The sequence below is a fragment of the Syngnathus leptorhynchus genome, chromosome 5 (genome assembly GCF_054491065.1).
Source record: "Syngnathus leptorhynchus isolate UIUO chromosome 5, UIUO_Slep, whole genome shotgun sequence".
In the NCBI taxonomy this organism is placed as follows: domain Eukaryota; kingdom Metazoa; phylum Chordata; class Actinopteri; order Syngnathiformes; family Syngnathidae; genus Syngnathus; species Syngnathus leptorhynchus.
In genome coordinates this window covers 6282561-6307500 of record NC_141199.1, presented here as the reverse complement: position 1 = coordinate 6307500, position 24940 = coordinate 6282561, and the positions used below count along the sequence as shown (strand labels likewise).

General features: G+C 43.5%; 1 protein-coding gene and 2 long non-coding RNA genes across 4 annotated transcripts in view; 1 reads left to right on the top strand and 2 right to left on the bottom strand.

Moving 5' to 3' along the window:
• The window catches only part of LOC147056547 (high affinity choline transporter 1-like), a 13816-nt gene extending 1141 nt beyond the window's left edge, over positions 1-12675 (bottom strand). Inside the window, exons 1-10 of one of the 2 annotated variants that reach the window (XM_085911777.1) lie at positions 12567-12643; positions 11633-11758; positions 8228-8426; positions 8036-8149; positions 6676-6831; positions 3097-3245; positions 2078-2221; positions 1693-1846; positions 1366-1583; positions 1-1205 (exon numbers count right to left, since the gene is read on the bottom strand). The exon at positions 1-1205 is cut by the window's left edge and continues 1141 nt beyond it. In XM_085911777.1, coding sequence (XP_085767903.1) covers positions 675-1205; positions 1366-1583; positions 1693-1846; positions 2078-2221; positions 3097-3245; positions 6676-6831; positions 8036-8149; positions 8228-8411 — 1650 coding nt within the window. In that variant the 5' untranslated portion in view covers positions 8412-8426; positions 11633-11758; positions 12567-12643 and the 3' untranslated portion in view covers positions 1-674. Of the gene's footprint in view, positions 1206-1365; positions 1584-1692; positions 1847-2077; positions 2222-3096; positions 3246-6675; positions 6832-8035; positions 8150-8227; positions 8427-11632; positions 11759-12566 lie in introns of both variants that reach the window. The other variant, XM_085911779.1, reaches the window with a different exon arrangement.
• A 5619-nt stretch (positions 12676-18294) lies between these two features.
• On the bottom strand, positions 18295-20068 carry LOC147056546 (uncharacterized). The gene is made up of 3 exons (XR_015066146.1): positions 19442-20068; positions 19204-19319; positions 18295-18560 (listed from the first exon to the last, which is right to left on the bottom strand). It is a non-coding gene; the product is annotated as an uncharacterized LOC147056546 (long non-coding RNA).
• LOC147056545 (uncharacterized) lies at positions 19265-22443 on the top strand. Its single transcript, XR_015066147.1, has 3 exons — positions 19265-19379; positions 19875-20118; positions 20232-22443. It is a non-coding gene; the product is annotated as an uncharacterized LOC147056545 (long non-coding RNA).
• Positions 22444-24940: the final 2497 nt, after the last annotated feature.

Here is a 24940-nt window from a genome sequence, read left to right as displayed (position 1 = left end):
TTGTTTCTGAAGTGACAATTTGGACTGTATGTTGCAAGCAAAAAAATCTGCGCAAGCCTGTCGAACCGTAACACATCAGCTATTAGGGACTTGCGAACTAGTTTCTTCAGTTGGACTGAATATTTGTGCTGAGAGCCAAAAAGTGTTGCATGCGCATTTTAGTCAAGGGACCACATTTGCATCCAAAAACAAACAATATACTTTTGCTAGTGATAAAATATATTTTTATAAATCTGTACATAACAAAAATCCATCAAACAAAAAAGTATTTATAAACTCCATACTTCTTTCTTTTTTTCCAAGTGGAAATGATTTTTAAAGGCTGTGCTACTTCTGTCCATTGCAGAGATGTGTGATTAGCTGAAAACAAGGCTCAGTAATTGGATGTTTTTAATGAATAACATTATATGCTACACTGGTTAATGGGTAACTATCATAGACAAGCTAAGTTGAAATTTCATACTGTTTCATTGTAGAAGGAAGCTGACGTTAAAGACGGGTGCTAGGGGTTTCCAATTTTAGGCTGTTCAGTATGTGATACATAATCACAGATTCTGTCCAGATTCCATTAACACTGTTAAACCTCAGCTGATTAATGGCCATCGGCAAACCCCGTCGAGCAGACAAGCTTGTCTGCCTCCCGTCACGGCCCGTTTCTTTGCCTTAGAGGCCCTTCAGCAGCTGGTGGTGTCCAGTACCTGCTTGGATACGGCAAGTTCTTCGTTATTTCTGGTGGGCTTTTCTTCAACAGGCTTGCTTTGCTTGCGTTTGACCTTGTACACATCCCACTTTTCCGGCAAAAGATCGTTGTCGAAAGCCAATGTCATCAGGCAAGACACGACCACGATGGTGACCAGCGAGACGAGCATGATCACGGTACGAAAGGGGAAGAACTGAGTAAGCTTGCCTTCAGCATCCAGCCGGCAGTTGGGGAAGCGGATGATGGGCGGCAGGCCGACGAGGGGCTCGCCGCTCAGGACTCTCATGATGATTCCCAGAAGGAAGCCCACGATGGCCCCGTAACCATTTGACGCCTTGAAGAAGAGCACGCAGACCAGCTGAGGGAACATGATGGTGTAGGACATGTCTACGCCCACCAGCCAGAAGACCAGCACACTGCTGTCCAAGAAGGTCAGGCCAGTGCCAGCCAGACCGACAACCACCACCGAGATCCGGATCACCCACTGCATCTCGCGGTCCGATGCCTGGGAAGAGACAGACGGAGCGCACTTCAAAACATGCTTTTGAATAAAGGAACATCTAGTGTTGTCTTGAGACCATGACAAAGCAACATAGTTTGTCACGGGCAGATAATTTCGGTCCTCGAGGGCGGGTGTCCTGCAAGCACACACTGTTGACACGCACCTGCTTCCGGATGATGTTCTTATAGATATTGGAGGAGAATAGTGACGCAGAGGACAGCAGGGCTGAGTCCATGGAGGACATGACAGCGGCGGCTACAGCTCCGATCCCGATGATAGACACGTACATGGGCGTGAGGTATTGCAGAGAGATGGGGAGGATGGAACCTGCTTCGCCACGCTCATATGGAGTTGGCAGTCCATAGATTGTCGAGTTCCAATCTACGGAACGGTTATATATGGAGAATCGATCAAGAATGAGGAAGAACTATAAACAGCAAAAAGCCCTGAATGTCTTTACACCACGAGTCCAATTAAGAGTTGAATGTACCAGTCGATGCAGCCACAGCTCCCACCAGCACAGAGGGGATACCCAGCACCAGGCAGAAGGCGGCAGAGGCAAAGCAGGTCATTTGCGCCTGGGTGTAAGATGAGGCCGACAGGATCCTCTGGTAGAACGCTTGGTAGGCCAAACCGCCGAGAGCCTGTCACAAACACGACCGGCGCGAGATTTTACCGTTTTTCACATCTAAGGAAATTAACAGCTGGCATCAAATCCATTCCAAGATCCTTTTGTGGCAAGAAATCTCAAATCCAGTCGATCGTGTCGCAGGAGATATGTATTTTTATTGTCTGGTGTATATTTATAGAGCCATCCCTGACCCACCAGCATTTTTATTGTCTGGTGTATATTTATAGAGCGATCCCTGACTCACCAGCAGCATGAAGTCGTCAAACCACTTGCCGGCTCGATCGAGCTCCACCGTGCCAACCCAGGGAGCCTGGAAGTTCTGGTTGTAGGCCGTCAGCGAGATCTCCACAGAGTGAGGGTTGGTCAACAGGAAAGGGACACACACCCACTGTGTACACAACCACAAAGCTAAGCTGATTTCATTATGCACTCAGTTGAGGAAGTTTGATTGGAAACTCGGAATCCAAACCAAGTTTCTCTAGGCCCATACGGCTGCTGAACTTTCCCAGATCAGGAGTATTTTAGAAAAATATAAAGGCGTTAAAATTCAATGTAACAACAACTTCACCAAGCGCATCTGCTCGCCTTGGTCACAAGTTTCCAGGAAAGAAACTAAATATAGCTAGCGGGGAGGCCAGTCCATGAGCTCCGGTTATGACGCTTTAGACCTTTTCAGTTCAAACGTTATTTGGGCTAATCCAAAATGCTAGCCACATGCGCAGAACTGCTACGGTGAGCAGTAAATAGCAGCCAAGTGCTACTGTGACAGCTATTCCTAAATGGCTACATTCTTAGACTTAAAGTAGGCTACCACAAAACCTCGGCAGATTTACTGTACCACATAGTCCCTCACTGATGATCCTTATACAAATGGAAAGTCTGTCACTCTTAATACAAATATTCTGCTGTCAAGCCAATACCCCCGAAAGAAAAAGTGGTGGTTAATGTTTAATATCATTTGAAAGCTATTTTAACTCAATTAAGAGCAAGTCATGGCAAAGAATTGCTGAAATAACTGATCTTGCCCTTGATTTCTTTGTGGAAGAAAAAATGTCTCCTTCCATACCAATGCATGCATCAGCGGTGCTTCTCGCCGCATATTTGTTCATTGTTTAGCTCTCACTGTTTCTTTCTGTTTACTTCAATTTGCAAACGAAAGAAAAGACGGTTGCGAATTTCACAGCCCCTCCTATTTATCAGTCCAGCCCCCTCTTTCACCTCGGGAGAGAAAAAAGTCCTGAAGCCGTCTCTGCATTTACATACCAGGCTGATAAAGATGAGAATGAGCTGGATCACATCTGTGTAAGCCACAGAGTAAAGCCCTCCCAGGAGTGTGTAGATAATGGCAACGATGGCAGAGATGACAATGGAGTAGCCGTAAGAAAGGTCAAGGATCACACTCATAGTTCCACCTGGAACAAAACAACATTGTGATGAGCACCAGGCAAGCAGGTTCATGGCGCAACGTACATTCATCACTGGAGACACATGCAACATGTTTTTGTGATGGGATTAAATCATTATTAATATGTTGAAAATAAACCCGTGAGTCGTCACCTTATCGTGGTGGAGGGGTTTGCGTGCCCCTATGATCATAGGAGCCATGTTGTCTGGGGCTTCATGTCCCTGGTAGGGTCACCCATGGCAAAAGGGTCCTAGGTCAGGGGCCAGAAAAAGCATGGCTCACCAAAGCCCCTTATGATGATAAACGTAAATGGACTCAGTTTTCCCTCGCCGGGACGCGGGCGTCTGGTGGCCAGGCCTTCGCCCATGGGGTCCAGCCGGGCATAGCCCAAAAATAAAACGTGGGTCCATCACCAGGACACCATAGGCTGCAGTTCGTTGATCGATTTTGTAGTCGTGTCATCGGATTTGCGGCCGCATGTTTTGGACACTCGGGTGAAGAGAGGGGCGGAGCTGTCAACTGATCACCACCTGGTGGTGGGTTGGCTCCGAGGGTGGGGGAAGATGCCGTTCTGACCTGGCAGGCCCAAACGCTCTGTGAGGGTCTGCTGGGAACGTCTGGCAGAATCCCCTGTCAGGAAGAGCTTCAACTCCCACCTCCAGCAGAGCTTTTCCCACGTCCCGGGGGAGGCGGGGGACATTGAGTCCGAGTGGACCATGTTCCGTGCCTCCATTGTTGAGGCAGCCGACCGGAGCTGTGGCCGTAAGGTTGTTGGTGCCTGTCGTGGCGGCAATCCCCGAACCCGCTGGTGGACACCGGCGGTAAGGGATGCCGTCAAGCTAAAGAAGGAGTCCTATCGGGCCGTTTTGGCCTGCGGGACTCCGGAGGCAGCTGATGGGTACCGGATGGCCAAGCGGAATGCGGTTTCGGCAGTTGCTGAGCCAAAAACCCGGGCGTGGCAGGAGTTTTGCGAGGCCACGGAGAATGACTTCCGGACGGCTTCGAGGAAATTCTGGTCCGCCATCCGGTGTCTCAGGAGGGGGAAGCAGTGCACGGTCAACACTGTTTACAGTGGAGATGGTGTGCTGCTGACCTCGACTCGGGACGTTGTGAGTCGGTATGGGGAATACTTCGAAGACCTCAATTCCACCGACACGCCTTCCATTGTGGAAGCAGGGCCTGGAGACTCTGAGGTGGACTCTCCAATCTCGGAGGTTGAAGTCACTGAGGTAGTTAAAAAACTCCTCGGTGGCAGGGCCCCGGGGGTGGATGAGCTCCGCCCGGAGTTCTTAAAGGCTCTGGATGTTGTGGGGCTGTCATGGCTGACACGCCTCTACAGCATTGCGTGGACATGGGGGACAGTGCCTCTGGATTGGCAGACTGGGGTGGTGGTTCCCCTCTTTAAGAAGGGGGACTGGAGGGTGTGTTCCAATTACAGGGGAATCACACTCCTCAGCCTCCTTGGTAAGGTCTTTTCAGGGGTGCTGGAGAGGAGGATCTGTCGGGAGGTCGAGCCTCGGATTCAGGAGGAGCAGTGTGGCTTTCGTCCTGGCCATGGAACAGTGGACCAGCTCTACACCCTCGGCAGGATCCTTGAGGGTGCAGGGGAGTTCGCCCAACCAGTCCACATGTGTTTTGTGGACTTGGAGAAGGCGTTCGACCGTGTCCCTCGGAAGGTTCTGTGGAGGGTGCTTCGGGAGTACGGGTTGCCGAGCCAACTGATAAGGGCGGTTCGGTCCCTGTATCACCGATGCCAGAGTTTGGTCCGCATTTCCGGCAGTAAGTCGGATTCGTTCCCAGTGAGGGTTGGACTCCGCCAAGGCTGCCCTTTGTCATCGATTCTGTTCATAATTTTGTTGGCTTCTTCAGGCCGTGATCTCCAGCTCTAACTGGAGCAGTGCGCAGTCGAGTGTGAAGTGGTCGGGATGAGGGTCAGCACCTCCAAATCCGAGTCCAGGGTCCTCGGTCGAAAAGGGTGGAATGCCCTCTCCGGATCGGGGATGAGATCCTGCCCCAAGTGGAGGAGTTCAAGTATCTTGGGGTCTTGTTCACGAGTGAGGGCAGGATGGAGCGCGAGATCGACAGGCGGATCGGTGCAGCATCGGCAGTAATGCGGACTCTGTACCGGTCCGTCGTGGTGAAGAGAGAGCTGAGCCAAATGGCAAAGCTCTCGGTTTACCGGTCGATCTACGCTCCTACCCTCACCTATGGTCACGAGCTATGACCATCTTTCGTGACCGAAAGAACGAGATTCAGGATACAAGCGGCAAAAACATGAAATACACACTCATAAGCACATTCGCACGGCACATCATTGCACTTACATCCACACCCACATAGACACACACACAAATGACAGCAGGAATTACAGTGCAAAATATTGTTTCAAAGAAACAATGTAATATTTCCCCAAAATCCTAGCACCGCTACTGAAGTTGTACTAAAATGCATTCGCCAATGCTGCCCCTAAAAAGTTTGGGATCACTCACAAAAAAACTGATCTGGTCATGAATGTAAAGGATCAGCTTGGACAATTTAGAGCAATTATAGTCAAACATTTATGCAACGTTCCATGCATCCTGGGCTCATTTCATGTTTAACAACACATCGTAAAATCCTGTGCATAATAGGCACGCCCCCCAAAAAGTATTCCTAAATTGGGGGTGAGTATTATACACGAGTGTTAATATGACACAAATATATTCACCTTGTTTAGATGTTTACCAGTGTATAGACAGTACCTAGCCACGGTAGCAACCAAAAATCATGCTATTCATCAGGCAACCAATGAGATAAGGCCAACTTCAAAATAAACTTTACCCAACAAAATAATACATGGACATCAATGCCAAAGTACGCTTTCATTTTGAAGTTGATTTCAGCAGCGTGTTGCAGCATTTTTCAGGCATTGCATCACAAACTTGCTACCGTAAAAATCTAATAAAATGTTAGTTGTACACAGTTTAATTGTGTGCAACTGGTGTTGACATGCGTGTTGTTTATGAGTTTAGGTGTCTTATCATTCTCATTAGACTCCAAGAGCATGTACAAAAGCCATGCCCTTATAATTGAGTAGCTGTCCTTGACTTATTTTGGGTATGTCTGTCAGCTGAGGGATCCCGGCCCCTCACCACCCACCAGTGGAAGGATTTCACAAGTTAACATACAAGTGTAAATACTCAAAATTTAGTCTGGAGGGCATAGTTTCAACAAGTGCAGGAATAAGCACTCAAGGATCCATCATGGACATTTGACTACCACTATATCAATGGTATGACCTAATTGAAGACGGATTTTACCACAGTAGTTCTATGTATACTACTGGCAATAATCATTCGGTCCAGCTGTTGTTTTTCTCGCGCATTTGTTTATGCCTGCACGGCACATGTACACATAATTACTTCACAAATAAACTTCTACAGTATGAAGGAACTCACCCAGGCTGACAAGTGTGCGTGCCACCCACAGAACATCAGCGATCAGTGCAGGGAAGATAAGAGCATTGCTCATAAAGTTCCCATACTTCTTCTGGAAAGGATCCATCATTGTCATATACTTGTTCTCTCTCATGGGCTTTGCAAAGAAAAAGCCACCTGGAATAGAATGGAAAGTATTGGTGCGAAATAAAGGTGGTAGTGCAATAGAAAGAGTTTAGAATTTTCTCAGAGGAACGCAAAAATAGAAATTGGCAAAGAGGGGGTTCAGAAGAATGATGACAGCACATGAGGATGTTAAGGAAAACAAGTTTTCTCTTTAGATCAGGGTCACCCACGTGGTAGCCCTCAAGGATCACATTAGTAGGGCATGGGCCTGTTCCCAAAATAACTCACCAGTGATTTTCTTGTACAAGGAATAAGATTGGACTGTACATTGATAGAGATGTATTAGTGATACAGTATTCATATATTTCCTAATTATGTCAATAACGTGACAAGTGTCTTCTCATAAATTCATATCAGTTATTAGTCATAATAAAAATATGAAACATTTGTTGTTTCAAATGTGTGTCCGCCCTTTGCACTAACCAGAAGCCAAGAAGTAGCATTCGATTACAAAAAGGTTGGAGACCCCTGCTCGAGATAAGAAAATACTATCAGCTGAACACAGGAGTCCAACGTAGCCAATAGCGGTCAAGAACAGCACATGGCACCTCATATTTCCTGATTTCACACAACGCTCACATTGTGCCCAGCTATTGTGACATTGTCCAAGCAGGTCAGGTCACCTGTTGCAAATGTTTACGTGCATGCGAATCTCTCAGCGATTCGAGGTCTCTTTGGTTCAACTCATCACTTTGCACCTGTTGCCTCATATTACCACCCAAAACTGATTTCTCCTGATCCTATTTTTAAACTGAGCGACACTTTTATAGTTTGGTGCATTCAGATAGCCGATGGTGGAGATATTGAGGCTCTGTCAGAACTCAACAGCACGTAGTATAAATAAAAAAAAACATTGTCAGTTTTTTTTCCCTCAAAGCTCGTTAGTGTTGATTTGCTGTGATTTTTTATCATATTGCAACATGTTATGAAATGATGCTTAGAAATCACCCCTAAAAAATGTGCAGCTCAAGTTCCATTTACATAGAGGGAGCATTGTTGTTGCATAACGCACAGACGGACACACTCCACTCAGCATCTAACTTTACTGGCATTTCCTGCTGCTTGCTGCTATTAATTTCAAACCTTTTACATTTTGTGCAAGTGCGCCGTTTATCTAGTTAGAAATCAGAAGACATTTGTCACAAAGAGGAAAACCTTTCAATTTGTGATTTCAGTATAAACAAGTTTTACTCACCCAAGAAAAATGTGACAACATAGGGCACTGGCATGAGAGCCCACACTGCTCCTAATGTTGGATTGTATGTGGCTTCCGCTATACCCAAGATAAAACCTCCTCCTACCCACGTGGCTGCAAAGACAGTTTTGATTTTTTTAAATATCTGTCATTTGTTGTCTTCCCACAAATAAGCCAGCAACTTTGTATTACCTGTCAGCGTGAAGACGCCCACGAGCAAGTTAATGTTCCGTCCAGCAAGTAGTGTGATCTCCATTCCATCTCCTTTGCATTTTTTCTCCTCCTTCCTGGAACGCATGGAAGCCCAAATGCCTGTTCCCAGGATCAGCAGGTAGAAGGCTGCCATCGCCACCAGACCCGGCACGTTTAAAGTCATGGTTGACTATTGCCTCTGTTGAACAGGAAAGACGTATAAATATCGGCCGCGTACACAAAAACAAAGACAGATTGCACGTGTTCACTCAAACAACTTTAAATTTCAAAGTATTTGTCTTAGCCTGGTACAAAATGTGATCGGTGAGAAATTGTGGGGTCTGGTTAACGTAACATTTTAGACCATTCTTAAAATAATTCACTTAAAATAGTTTTCTTTGAAAGAGTGGGCGAGGAAATGCAACAGCAGAAAGACAAGGCTTTTTACACTCTTGGCAGAGATCAGTATGGGGCCAAGGTAGAATCAGTAAGGTCGAAAAGGGGATTAAAAACGGGCCGGAAATACAAGGGAGTCAAAGGTGGTCTCACAATACCGTATTTCACAAAACGGTGGACAAACAACTTGAGTGATCTCTCTGAATTATCATGGGATAGTAGTACCTTGGAAAACAAAGTATTTTTTAAAACATTTCTACTTTAGGAGACAGAAGAAAAGATGAACTATGTGTGTATGTATACGTGTGTTTGTGTAATTTTGTGGAAGGCATAGAAGGAATGGCTGACGGAGCGGGAGAGTTGCCAAAGTCAACAAAAACTCGCTTATATGCCTCATGTGATCTACAAGTGTGTGCACTGCAGTGCCCGGCTTTTTATCACAGCACACATTGCAGAGTTCAAAACGTCGGGCGGAAACCTCCAACATCCAAATTTGTTCAATTTGATATTGTTTCGCAAATTGACACTATTGGTCAGCCCCTCACGTGGGTGCATTATGCGTACAAAATGATTACCCAATCTAAAGTGATGTAAATGGATGCGCTTTGTGATTGTGCAATCAATATCAATGTTTATTTATTTATTTAGTATGATTTTGGGCCATTAATCATGCCCTGTCAGTGTACTAATCCATCCATAAAATCAATCAAATAAAATGGATCTGGTTTGACACTGGGATGCGGGACTGTCTTTAACCACCTATCAGAAATAGTTTCCAAGTGTTTCATTGACATGTAGGGCAAGGTCAAAGTGTGTTAGCACGTGCTGCTGCAAAGGTTGGCACTCTTTGTTTGCCAAGGTCTTAGTTGAAAATGTAGCTTTATGGTTTCTACATAACATTTAGTCTTGGTGAGTATGTTTGTTGAATAAAATTATAAGCCAAGGAAGCCTGGCTGTCAGGTGGCTGAGATATTGGCAGTCGTTTCGATCCCCCCCCCCCATTTTTTTTTTCCATGATGGTGTATCGTAAACCACACATCTAGAAAAAAAAAAACAACAGCATCTCAGACATTCATTTTTAATGTTTATAAAATCCCAAGATCCATATTTCTTCTGAATGTCAGCTAGTGCAAACATGATTGATTTGGTGTAACTATGAAAACAGTGGCCTACTCATCTATGGGCCAACTTTTTTTCTTTTCACTTCTGCAGTTGGACATACAATAAACATTTCTCACTCCAGACGCATACATTCAGTGCAGCGGGCGCACTCGCACGTGTAATGCGCCGCCACACACGTGACAAATACAGTACAGTAACAAACACTGTTGTATTACCTCAGTACATGTAAATTTCTCTCACTTAGTCTGGCCCCAAATATTGGGTTGACTCTGCGTGTTTATCTCTTATCTCACGAGTACTGTTGACAGACACTGATCACATCACTCTTGTAAGAGGCCCCCCTCAGTATTATATATTATACTGTATATACTGTCCATACTGTATTTTTCTACCAGTCACTTTCTTTACGCGTTTTGGCTGGGGGTGCAACCTATACTTAAAAAATATGCTTTCAGTACTTATAAAATATGCTTCTCAATTAATTTACCAAAATAAAACAATTTTAAGTGACAGAGTCGCTGTTTTAAAATGGCCACCAGAAATGGAAATGTATGGCGGCCGCCTGAAACTTTTTGGAATCTGTAGAGTCCTTGTCACTTCCTTTCTCCCACTTGCTATCGCACCCCGTTTGGCTATCATTTTGTGGCTTTTCTGTTTTTTCGCATGAGCGACATGTTTTCTTTTCTGCTAGAGCTACTTCATGTTTGGTGCAGAGCATTTTGGGCTGCGTGTACTGTAATTGTTGTTTCGTTTTAATTAATCATTAAACAATACCAAATCTGCAATTTTAAGCGCTTATGAGAAAGATTGCTGTTTCAGCAGGTGGAATAGGTCAAAATGGTCATTTGGCCTCAACCCCAAAACATCTTTGAAAATCCCATTAAAGGAAGGTAATACAAACATTTTCTTTGTTATAATATGATCTGTGCAGTCCAAATTGTTAACGTTTCAGTTGTGGAATAGGAAATAAACAAGCAAAATCCACCCGTTATATCCATCCCATAGTTTTCAAAATAGAAAATGCCTGTCCTAATACATTACCTCTCATAACAGCTGCAGCTTCACAAAATGCTCCACAAAGCACATAACGTAACACATTGACAAAAATAAAATTTAACATTGATACAGCCGCCAGGGGTCTAAATGGATTTCGGAATTTAGGAATGTTATTTTTTATTAGAACTTTTGGAGTGCAAAAGTTATGCATCGGGGGATACGTTCCTCAGTATAAAACAAGGTTTTGAGGTAGGTTCAAACACAGAAAAAGTGACTGCTTATAAATTTAGGGAATTTCAATATAGGGTATTTCATCAACAGAGCAGCTGCAATTTAGATATGTATTGTTGACAGGATATACACGGCATGTTTGACTTCCCCAATTGACATTTGAAGTTGTTGCATCAGAGGGCTAAATACAACCTTCGGACATATTTGGCTGCCAGACAGCTGGCAGAGCATTTATTTATTCAAGATTCAAGAATTTTTATTCGCCATGTTTGAGCGTGCCAAACAAGGAATTTGACTTCATTACATCACAGTCTCTGTTCAACATTTAGGTGACTAACAACAGTCAGGACATGTGAAAATGACGACAATATTCTCAGCCATCCCCTGATCTTAAACCCCCATGAGGGCAAGGAAAAACTCAAAACTTATTGCCAGTGTAACTAGAGTAACTTTAGACATGAGGACGCTCTCTGTCTAAATAAGCCATGTCATCTGATAAAGGTGTAGTATATATATATATATATATATATATATATATATCCATCTACCCATCCATCCATCCATTCTCTGGACCACTTATCCTCGCTCAAGTCGCGGTTTGCTGACAAACCACTATTCACTCTCACATTCACAACCATTTGGATTCTTCACTTGACCTACCATGGATGTTTTTTGGAATAGGAGAGGAAACCGGAGTACCCGGAGAAAACCCACGCAGGCACAGGGAGAACATGCAAACTCCACGCAGGAAGGCCAGAGGCCGGATTTGAACCGACGACCTCTGAACTGCGATAAGTACAAATGTGCTTGATTAGTTCTTTCCCCCATACTTTTTACTTTTCCGCATACTCATCAGGCTACTTTTTGCTTTTATTTGATACATTTAACACCAGTATCTGTACTTTTTACTTGATACATTTTCAAAACAGGGTTATTGTTACATTAGTTCCAATGCCTCACATCATTTCAATTGAATAGATTAGATTGAGAAGAAAAAGCTGCAGTAGCACATTCTGTGCTTTTGAACATCCATACATAACATAAAAGTGTGAAATGTGAATTCAAACAGCCTGTAATGTTCCTTTAATGCTCCACAGGCTTCCCTGTAGCCAATTTCTTTTTTACTCGAGTACATTTAACAAAGTTGTTTCTTTACACTTCTGTTCAAGTAAATAATGTGAACACTTGCTGGCGGCTAATCACTAAATGAAGTAAATTTTCCATGCTTAGTTTCGTGAATTTACTTGACACAAACTATAAATTTTCAAGTCTCAAGTAATTGTAAAATCAATTACCGTGTACATTGCATTCCAAAGTGTAATTTTGTAGAAAGCTCCATTTCAGCAATTGAATTTATATACTGTCTGCATGTTTCTGTATATACATACATAATGTTTAAATGAGAGTTTTGAAGTGTTACGTTCCCATTTTCTGCAAAATCGGTCCACCTCAAGAGTAGTCACACTACCAGGAGACCCCATGCGAAGTCCAAAACTTCCGACTGACCCCCACCACATCCAAAACGGCTTCCTTAGCAACCCCAAGTGGTAGTGCATTAGTATTTATTTGAGCATATTGAGTCCATCATACTCACATTTATGTTTATATTCCTTTCTCGGTAAGACTGTTGCTGACGACTGAAATATTTGAAACGGTGCGTTTATACGGCACCTATAGCGCAGAAGAATTTTGAAACAGTTTTTTAACAGACAACGTGACCTAATTCTGAAGGCTACGAAATTGTGTCGTGTTTGACATAACATTAAACCTTGTGTGGTCATATTTTTCAGCATCGACATATGACGGCTATGTTTAGTCATAAATGTCAAATAACACAATCGAGACGCGTCGTCCTTTCTTTCTCTGCGGCGAATATGCGTAGTTTACGTCACAAGTGGTGGCGGTGGGAGTGTCATCTGTAATATGTCCATGAGAGTTAAATGATTGATTTTTTATATTGTTGACTTTTATTTTCCCTAGTACTTGTTTATTTGGATTATAAAAGACGTGCTGAGTTGTTTCCATAGATAGATAAGTACTCCTGCAATTTAGAATGTTGCACAGCTCATAAAAATATAAACTCTTTGAAAACAAAATAAATGTACCAAGCATTTTGTCTACTTTTATATGCATGCATGAAAAAAGCAGAACATTTGCACATTTTACAACAATGATTAACATTCATTCATTCATTCATTCGTTCGTTCGTTCGTTCATTCAAGACAGCAAGTGTGTGTGTGTGTGTGTGTGTGTGTGTGTGTGTGTGTGTGTGTGTGTGTGTGTGTGTGTGTGTGTGTGTGTGTGTGTGTGTGTGTGTGTGTGTGTGTGTGTGTGTGTGTGTGTGTGTGTGTGTAAACAAACTAACTAACAAATACACATTCATGAATTAACACATTAATCTCATCTCAACATGTAATTTATATAGATGCATATACATTTCTAACACTCAATTTTTTAATTTTGATTTTTAGAACTGGAGCCCTGTTCTCTGTGAATAAGTGTTGATGTGAATAAATGTGCAACTCGATGTTGACGTCAATACTATGACAGTGATCTGACTCCTAGGTAAATGGAACGTGACACCATTCCATGATGACTTGGGTTGTGCCGAGCTGTGAGGGCACGCTGCCTCCTACTTTCAACATGCCAGTTTGTTAGTTCTTCGCTCTGCTGCCTTTGGCTTTATAGTTTGTAGAATATTTTACTGTTTGCTCGTTCATTTACTTGGATAATATCTCATGTGTCGCAACTAATCAGTTCCTGTGCCAGTCACACGAACGAAAGTAGAACAGAGAAGTTTTTGTCATTGCACAATACATAAAACAAACGTCACCCATTTACAATGATGTCAAATTTGTACATTCCAAAAGCCAAACTTGAGTCAGGACCCGCTTCTTCGCACCACCAGCTTCCTGAGGGATTTTATTGGAGGCGGTCATATAATTTGGTATTCCTTTGGGCTGTCAAAAATGTACTAATTATTAAGAGCAATTAAATGCTTGTATTGCCGTTTGCTTTTTTTATGTAAACATCTTGCATAAAAATTTAAAAAGTACCCGACTCTGTTGCAGGTACTTATTATGGTATAAAATTGGACCGTGATAAATACAATAAAAGCGTTTAAATTAAATGAGTCGGATTATTATTGGATTCAAATCCGTTCAATTGTTCGTTGGTTGTTTGCGATGCTTTAAATTGCCTTCAGAATTATTTGGAGGATAATTCAATTCCGTTTAAATATTTAATTCATTTAAACATTTATTCCAAATAAGTAATTTGTACTGTAGCAGTAAGGGCGCTCTTAAATCTAATTCGAAAAACCGACGCTTTAAATTGCTTCAGAATTATCTGAAGGATAATTTAATTCCGTTTAAATATTTAATTCATTTAAACATTTATTCCAAATAAGTAATTCTCCCGTAGCGGGCCCGTACTGTAGCAGTAGGGCCGCGCTTAAATCTAATTCGAAAAACTGACGCTTTAAATTGCTTCAGAATTATTTGAAGGATAATCTAATTCCGTTTAGATATTTAATTCATTTAAACATTTATTCCAAATAAGTAATTCACCCGTAGCGGGCCGGTAACTGTAGCAGTAGGTCCGCGCTTAAATTTAATTCGAAAAACTGACGCCTTAAATTGCTTCAGAATTATTTGAAGGATAATTTAATTCCGTTTAAATATTTAATTTATTTAAACATTTATTCCAAATAAGTAATTCACCCGTAGCGGGCCCGTACTGTAGCAGTAGGGCCGCGCTTAAGATTCAAGATTCAAGAATTTTTATTCGCCATGTTGGTGCGTGTGAGCGTGCCAAACAAGGAATTTGACTTCGTTACATCACTCTCTGTTCAACATTTAGGTGACTAACAACACTCAGGACGTGAAAATGACAAATGACAATATTCTCAGCCATCCCCTGATCTTAAACTCCCATGAGGGCAAGGAAAAACTCAAATCTCCGACTAGGGGAAGTGAGAAACCTCGAGAAGAGACCACAGATGGGAGGGTCCCTCTTCCAGGATGACCAGACTGCAATGGATGCAGAGAAGACACATAGTACAAACAGTGTAGACAATCCAAAAAGGTGTGGAGAGCAGGATGGTATTGCACAGCAATGACTCTGAGACTCTAAGAGTGGTGTGAGTTCATCAGAGCAATAAGCCTGGGGGAAGAAGCTGTCTCTGTGTGTGCTGGTTTTGGCGTACAGAGCTCTATAACGCCGTCCGGAGGGGAGTAGTTCAAACAGACTGTAACCTGGGTGAGAAGGGTCTGTAGAGATCTTGCTTGCACGTTTCCTGGTCCTGGACAGGAACAAGTCTCGGATAGATGGGATCCAATGATCTTTTCTGCAGTCCTGATTGTCCGTTGCAGTCTGTGCTTGTCTTGTTTGGAGGCCGATCCAAACCAGACAGTGATGGGGGTTCAGAGGACAGACTGGATGATGGCAGTGTAGAAGGTCTTCAGCAGCTCCCGCGGCAGGTGGAACTTCTTGAGCAGTCTCAGGAAGTACAGCCTCTGCTGGGCCTTCTTCCGGACAGAGTCTATGTGGCCGGTCCATTTCAGGTCCTGTGAGATTGTGGTACGCAGGAACTTGAAGGTGTCTGAGGAGAGTATGGTATTACTGCGGATAGTGAGGGGTGAAAGTGGTGAAGGATCTCGCCTGAAATCCACTGTCATCTCCACGGTCTTGAGCGGGTTCAGCTCCAGGTGATTTTGGCTGCACCAGTGGACCAGCCGCTCCACCTCCTGTCCCGGATCAGTCCATTGAGAGTCGTGTCGTCTTACTTCAGGAGCTTCACAGGAGAGTCACCTGAGGAGAAATCGTTGGTGTAGAGAGAGAAGACCAGTGGGGAGAGGACGCACCCCTGAGGGGCGCCAGTACTGGTGGTCCTGGAACCAGATGTGATGCTCCCCAGCCTCACACGCTGTCTCCTGTTGGTCAGGAAGCTGGTGATCCAATGACAGGTGGAGGCAGGCACCGCGAGCTGGATGAGCTTCTGTTGGAGGATGTCAGTTGGCTCGGCACGCCGTGCTCCCGAAGCACCCCCCACAGAACCTCCCGAGGGACACCGTCGAACGCCTTCTCCAAGTCCACAAAACACGTGGACTGGTTGGGCGAACTCCCATGCACCCTCAAGGATCCTGCCGAGGGTGTAGAGCTGGTCCACTGTTCTACGGCCAGGACGAAAGCCACACTGCTCCTCCTGAATCCGAGGCTCGACATCCCGACGGATCCTCCTCTCCAGCACCCCTGAATAGACCTTACCAGGGAGGCTGAGGAGTGTGATTCCCCTGTAATTGGAACACACCCTCCGGTCCCCCTTCTTAAAGAGGGGAACAACCACCCCAGTCTGCCAATCCAGAGGCACCGTCCCCGATGTCCACGCAATGCTGTAAAGGCGTGTCAGCCATGACTTCCCCACAACATCCAGAGCCTTTAAGAACTCCGGGCAGATCTCATCCACCCCCGGGGCCCTGCCACCGAGGAGTTTTTAAACTACCTCAGTGATTTCGACCTCCGAGATTGGAGAGTCCGCCTCAGAGTCTTCAGGCCCTGCTTCCACAATGGAAGGCGTGTCGGTGGAATTGAGGAGGTCTTCGAAGTATTCCCCCCACCGACTCACGACATCCCGAGTCGAGGTCAGCAGCACACCATCTCCACTGTAAACAGTGTTGACCGTGCACTGCTTCCCCCTCCTGAGACGCCGGATGGTGGACCAGAATTTCCTCGAATCCGTCCAGAAGTCATTCTCCATGGCCTCGCCAAACTCCTCCCACGCCCGAGTTTTTGCCTCAGCAACCGCTGAAGCCGGGTTCCGCTTAGCCATCCGGTACCTGTCAGCTGCCTCCGGAGTGCCGCAGGCCAAAACGGCCCTATAGAACTCCTTCTTCAGCTTGACGGCATCCCTTACCGCTGGTGTCCACCAGCGGGTTCAGGGATTGCCGCCACGACAAGCACCAATAACTTTACGGCCACAGCTCCGGTCGGCTGCCTCAACAATGGAGGCGCGGAACATGGTCCACTCGGACTCAATGTCCCCCGCTTCCCCCGGGACGTGGGAAAAGCTCTGCTGGAGGTGGGAGTTGAAGCTCTTCCTGACATGGGATTCTGCCAGACGTTCCCAGCAGACCCTCACAGAGCGTTTGGGTCTGCCAGGTCGGACCGGCATCTTCCCCCACCATCGGAGCCAACACACCACCAGGGACTGATCAGTTGACAGCTCTGCCCCTCTCTTCACCCGAGTGTCCAAAACATGCGGCCGCAAATCCGATGACACGACTACAAAGTCGATCAACGAACCGCGGCCTAGGGTGTCCTGGTGCCAAGTGCACACATGGACACCCTTATGCTTGAACATGGTGTTCATTATAGAAAATCCGTGTCGAGCACAGAAGTCCAATAATAGAACACCCCTCGGGTTCAGATCGAGGGGGGGGGCGTTCCTCCCAATCACCCCTACCCTCTCGCTCACCGGGGTGAACCCCAATCTGCAGGCGCCCAGCCGGGGGGCAATAAGTATGCCAACACCTGCTCGACGCCTCTCACCGTGGGCAACTCCAGAGTGGAAGAGAGTCCAGCCCCTCTCGAGAGGGCTTGTACCAGAGCCCAAACTATGTGTGGAGGCAAGTCCGACTATGTCTAGTCGGACCTTTTCTGCCTCACACACCAGCTCGGGCTCCTTTCCAGCCAGAGAGGTGACATTCCATGCCTTTGGCCGCCGCCCAGCTCACTTTGCACCCGACCACTTTGGCCCCTCCTACAGGTGGTGAGCCCATGAAAAGGGGGACCCACGTTTTCTTTTCGGGCTATGCCTGACCGGACCCCATGGGCGAAGGCCCGGCCACCAGGCGCTCGCCTTCGAGCCCCACCTCTAGGCCTGGCTCCAGAGTGGGGCCCCGGTGACCCGCGTCCGGGCGAGGGAAAACTAGGTCCATATATTTTACTCGTCATAAGGGGTCTTCTGAGCCGTGCTTTGTCTGGCCCCTCACCTAGGACCCTTCTGCCATGGGTGACCCTACCAGGGGCAAGAAGACTCCGACAATATGGCTCCTAGGATCATAGGGGCACGCAAACCCCTCCACCACGATAAGGTGACGACTCACATATTGCCAATGATTTTTATTTTTTTTATTCTTTGGCTTTCGACCCAACATTAGACTGACTGTTGTTATTGTTCTATTGGTGTCTACTTTATAAATAGAGAAAGTACTGATATTAACTTGTTTTAATTGACTGTTTTTGTTGTCTTTGTGGTTGTACCATTATGTATATATAAAGTGTTTTGTTGCACAGCTGTGAAATATGCTATATAAATAAAGTTATTCAAGATTCAATAATTTTTATTCACCATGTTTGAGCGTGCCAAACAAGGAATTTGACCTTGTTACATCACAGTTTCTGTTCAACATTTAGGTGACTAACAACACTCAGGACATGTGAAAATGACAAATGACAATACTGTCAGCCATCTCCTGATCTTAAACTCCCATGAGGGCAAGGAAAAACTCAAGACTCCGACTAGGGGAAATGAGAAACCTTGAGAAGAGACCACAGATGGAAGGGTCCCTCTTCCAGGATGACCAGGCTGCAATGGATTCAGAGAAGACACATAGTACAAACAGTGTGGACAATCCAAAAATATATTGTCTTGTTATTGTATTGTAATCATATTATAATTGTATTGTAATTTTATTGTAATTGTATTGTATTATATTGATTGCAAAATGGGTCGTTGTCTTTTCCTCTTTGTTTCTTTCCCAAACTGCCACCAGAGGTTGCTGTCTGCTCAGTTTACTTGGAGTTGTGATGAATTCAATGGTGCATGGGTGCTCCTATATGGTGTATATGTAATGTAAAAAGTACATGATGCTAATTGAAATGTGACTAACAGATAAAGAGTGATACATTATTTTGTAACATTCTGTACACCGTGAAATCACGAGTGTCAAACAGACCAAAATGACAGTGACTGATTCATTATACCAATGTTCAGTTGCTTGGCATCTCATTTGCTTTTGTCAAATAAGACCACTGTAACTTAAGATCAAATACTATGTTGTACTCCACAACTACATCACCAATAATTTCAAGTAAACCCCTCTCAATTATTTGGTATTATTAGACTGTCACCTTATATTGCTGACAAAAAGTGATGAGATTGTTTACACCCTAAAAAGGCTGCTGTGCTAAGAGATGGCTCAGCCTATTTTAAAAGCACATATACTTACATCATACATTTTAACATGATACCTTGGCACACATTCTTTCTTGTATGAGAGTGGTGTTGAATGATGTCAGAACAACCATCGTTGACATCAAAACAACTGTGGCTGTCGCGAGGGCCCTGAAAAAGAAATGGCTTGAAGTCTAAACTTTGGAAAAGCGAGTCCTCTTCCGAGCACAGGTAGTCAAAACCGATTTTGGTGTATTTGATCAAGGCACAGAGAGACAAATCGGAATACTTACTGGAGGCGATTCCAGGTGACTTCAGCCGAGAGACAGGGTACTCGTTGTCTGAACAGACTGACAATCACAGGGCTTTTGCTGGGAATGGTCGTATCTCGATGTAGCGGTTGCTCCACAGTTGCTGACCTTTTCGCTCTATCCTTTTATTATAAGTTCATTCTGATTCTGTCAAAAGCCTAATTCCATAATATATCTGTTGCTATGCGGTTGTCGTTTCCCCTTATATTCTTTGTCCTGTTATGGCAACCTTTATTCTGTCATTTAGGCCTGATGTCTTGCAGTATATATGCTCAAGTTGTCAGTCCGTCGAGATTTCTTCCAGTTGGAACGTCCGGCCCTGCTCTTTGTTGATAGTTGATTGGACTTATTTTTCAACTTTTGTGTCATGTCTGCTTCTGGGTCCAAAACCTGCTCCATATGTGCGTGTCTATAGGCTCTGACCTCTCATGGACCCAGCAGACTTACGACTCATTCCATCGAGACAGATATGTCACAACCTTCTCCTAACAATCCCTTCACCTCCAATCAGAGAGTGATCATCTTACCAGCTACTGCTTCGCCTTTTCACCAGGAATCCCTCTTGTTGCTCCTCCATGATGGGTCACTCAGACCATCACAAACTCCATCCTACCCTCCACTACCGCCCTCAGCCTGCTGACCACCCCCACGCTCTTTGTGTAAGTTCAGTCTTTTCCTCCCATCATTGTGTCATTGCAAACATGTACCCAAGCCACTTCATTCAGAATCAGAATCAGATCAGAATAAGCTTTATTGCCAGACTCTGTTCCAGAGACGCATGCCTTGTGACCACCACTCAACCCTCGCCAACAGTGCACGCTCGGTGACCTCGCCCGGCCATGCCCCGGTGTTGCGTGCATCACGGCCGCCCTCCAACCCTGCTCCGGCTGTCCAAGCCTCCAATACCCTTCTCTGGACGCACAAGCCTCCAACCCTCTCTCCAGCGACACAAGCCCTGCGGCTACCCTCTGACCTCGCTCAGGCGGCACAAGCTGTATCGCCATGCAGTGCAACCCTTTCCGCCGCCCGCTGAATCAGCATTAGTTTTTTATTTCTTTAATTCTTTGTCTTTGTCACTTCTAGGTTACTGGACTTGGGGTGTAGTGTTGAATTTCTTTTTTTTTTTTTTTTTTTTTGTCACCGGGTGGTTACCTGGTATACTGTTGAGACCGGTCGTTTATCGATGTAGCGGTTGCTATACAGTTGCTGATCCTTTATGCTTTGTCCTTTATGTCTTCATCCTTTATGCTATGTCCTTAATGTGTTCATTCTGTCATAATTCCTTGCTGTATCAGTTGCTGTGCTTTGGTCTTTTATTATGTCACCGTTATTCTGTCATAGGCCTGATGTCTCACAGTATATGAGATCGTGTTACTCTGACAAGCGATCAGTGTGTCAAGCAGCTCTAAGTGATAGTATAAAAGTAATTGTTTTAAAACTACTCAAATTATAAAAGTGGATCATGTGTACAGCTGACCATTAACGCGTGTTAACATTTACTGGAAGCTAAATGTTAATCCTAACTTTGCTGCAGGAATATGTGAGGACCACAGATGTAAGATGTTAAAACCGGCCACAAAAAAATTATTGTTCCTTACAAATATGGCAAGTATATATTTTCTTAACTCATTCAAAATGAGTGATTTTATAATTGAAGTACAATTTCTTGTCTCTGATCATGAAATGTCTCGGCATCTTTCACAAAACTGTCAGATGTTCTCCTAAAATAAAAAGTGTAAAAATGTTCAATTTTGAACATCCTATTCTCAGTCTACTTGCCATGGACTCCCCCTTCTGGCTTCTGCCTCCTCTACTTATATTTCCCACTTTATTAGGTTGCTTGTCTTCATTTAGTTTCCTGATTCAACCATTGTTTTCATTAAGCAATTACTTTCTTCCCTGTCACTTGTTTCCCTTCTGTTTTTGATCGTAAAATCAACATATCTTCTTTCTGTTTCCCTGTGGTGTGTGTGGCTTTTTATCTGCTCTGTAATTGCCCTGAATCAATATATGTACATGGATCCATATAAAAACGATTACTTTGTTGCTGTATACTTGCTTTGAATCTTCAGGAGTTGATGGAGCAACTTATGTGAGTTCCGCCATCAACTCCTGTCTTCACCTGGATGTTCATTCTGACACTTGATAGCATTCTGGCTGAGTCACTAGCCTTTCAAATTTTTTGATCCATTGTCCACTCTAAAGCAATTATTTTTGCATACAAATCTATCGTATGTACAAGTGCATGGCCAATAACCAGGGGAGAGTCAATTTATTTTAATAATTTGCTTTGAAGAGCAAAACTCGTAGGCTATAGTAGTTCATCATACTCAACGTGAAATACGGTATTTAATGGTGAACAGATTGAAGCTCAGGTCACTCCATTACGAGTAAGTCACTTGTCCACACTGTATGATAACTATGAGATGAGAGATTGCTTTTTTATTCGCTCAATGGGTTGTGACTATTTATTCATATGAGTTAATTACCAGGCAGCTCCACTACAATTTAAAAACATTTAATTCTCAGGCTTTGACTGGAAAGGGCAGCAACTTTTAATTTACGTCATCAAAACAACTAGGCCATTAATCAATGACTAGCTGGAACGGTGTGTCTGTTTTCATTTTCAAAAGATTTTGAAAGACTAAGCAACATGAGATGAGTTCCTTGCATAGTTATTAATTGGTGATATTTTAACCCATGTTTTATATTTGGTGTTGGTAATAAAAATGGGTATGTTTGTTTGCTTGACCATAAAGTTTTGACCTCTATCCTTTATTTTTTTACTGGAGCGTCATTAGCTCGAGCTTCGGAAAAGCCTGAACTGGAGTGAATCGCATAAAAATTACATTAAAAATATGTACATTTATATAAACATAGGTGTTAAAGTGTCAACTGGGAATGATAATTTCAAAATCTGCAAATAAAGTTCCATTGATACGTATTGGCCAGATTTTAGCCCTAAATTTCATAATGGCTTCAAAGATAAACTTAGCAGAGAACGTGCTCGGACTGATCTCGGCTGCTTGGAGGGTATCGGTCGGGGATATTCAATATGTTGGATTGTTTTGACCTGATTTAGCATCGTGTGTTGTGTCCTCCGAGGGCGAATGAACACGCAGCTGGCTGACAGTGACATGCAGCCGATCACATAGTGAGGTAGTGAATAATAATAATTTAACCCCTTTCAAGTTTAAAGTGTTCATATCATTCTTTTTACCTCCTTTTTTTGGCAGGAAGAGGGTGCAAAATTTAAAAATAAAAATCCCAAATAAAAATTGGGGGGTTTCTCTGTCTAAATTTCACATTTTTTTAAACTGACTGAAACTTTTCCACCTTTAAACTATTTAACTCATTGTAGTAGGGATGTAATAGGGAAGTAATACTCTGGAAAGTTATAAAATAAACAATGATAAGATGACGGGTGATAGAGAAATGTGACACCCGGTCATTGCGAGGACAACACTGGTTCAGTGGGACAGCACACAAGGACAGTAAAATTCCACAACGCATTTAGGTGATCCCATTTTGGTGATCGTGGAAGTCTGTAAAGGTGACCTTCGCATATTTGCGGTTCTCTTCTACGGTTGTAAAAATGGAAGCACTCGAAAACTGAATGACAAGCAAACAACTTTGGAGAGCTTCTTCAGAAATGAAACAAAAGAACAGCCTCCAATAGCCAAGAAAAAGACTGCTGAATTTAAGACATCACGAGTAAAAAAAAAATTCAAAAAATGTTTAACACAAAGCTTTAACCCCGTGGCTTAAATACTAAAGATGTGTTTCATTTGCAGATGAATACGTCACATTCTTTTCTATTCCCGCCTCAACAAAATTGTGTTTACTGTTTATGGCTTTTTAACAAGCTCCATGTTGTTATCAGTTCACCGTTTTAAACCCGTGCACATTGAAGCATTTGGATTGGATTCAGATATGCTCTACTGAAGTGCATGCATTCTTCATGCCAAAATGGCAACATCATATTTTGTTGTGACACTACCAGTATATTCTCTTGTGTGTTATGTCCTACACTAAGGTTGTCCGTTTTTGGTTTTCTTTTGTATATTGTCTGCCCTCCCTCAAAAGTGAACTGCTAAAAATGTAATCAGTTCTCCAAATGAAAGGCAAAGTGTTCTTTCACAGCTTCCATTCAAAGTACTTACAACACAGCATTACTGCCATTTTCATCAATTTAAGTAGGAAATGCCATAGATGGACAATTTGAGCTAATTCATTCTTGAGTCACTTGGAAAAGGGCAAAATTTAAGAAGTTGGCTCACTTGGTACAACCGGTCAAGTAACTGAATGGTCGCTGGTTTGAATCTCAGTTTTGAATGAGCGATGTTGACGTGCCCTTGGACAAGAAACTCAATCCTAATTTACTCCAATTTTGTGGTATACGTGAATAAAGTTACGATTTTTGCTGTTGTGGACGTGGCCATCAACAGGTACTCTCAATATGTTTTGAAGTATATAGATTTATACAGCTTCATCTCAACTCAAATGATGCTTTATGAAAAATGTGTCAATGCCACGCAAGGAAACGAACCAATTTAAATCTATTCTACTAATTCTGCTTGGAGTGGCAGAAAATCAAAAATAAAATAGAATTCAAAAAAAGGATGTGAAACCTTTGGGATAGCCTTGGATTATTGCATAACTTGTTGACAAATACACACACACGCACTTTGGAATTTGCTGGATTTTTGCATTACTTGTACACACACACACACACACACACTATCTGTGCTCTGCTCCTGTATTGATCCAAATCCTTGCTCATTTGGGCTATGATGCCTGACAGATGCCCAAATAATTTGGTTTAAATGTACAAAAGCCAGTTTGACACCATTGAATATTTTGATCATTTAAGACTCACTGGATGCTCAATAAATGATCAATTAACCCCTTTCCAATTCGTGGTCATCATTTGGAAGGTAGATAACTGACAAACAACAAAGTTCCCTTAATGAGTAGAGGTTTCTCAACGGGCACATATTGCCAAGATGAAATAAATCCACAGAATCAGAATGTGTTCACAATGCCACTCACACCCCATCCTTACTGGGAACAACAATAATAGTTGCAGTGACCTTATCAGAGCTATTTAATTACGCAGCAACACGCCAAACACATTAAGTCAGGGTACATGGGCCGTGTGGGTGACTCCAAGCACACCTGCTGCCCAACATGTGAAGGTTAAGGGATACGATTCAGAGTAAACACGGCAACATAAACCAACCTTCAATTTGACTAACATTCACAAATAACTTTTAACAATACAAAATGTTTGTTGCATTCACGTACTTCAAGGTCCATCTATTACAAAAATCCAACCAGTAGAGCAGTAAGTATTGACAATACAGTGGACAGAAGCTTCACTTGAAATGTATTTAGCAGCAGAACTTTAGTAAGTAAGTAAGTAAGTAAGTAAGTAAGTAAGTAAGTAAGTAAGTAAGTAAGTAAGTAAGTAAGTAAGTA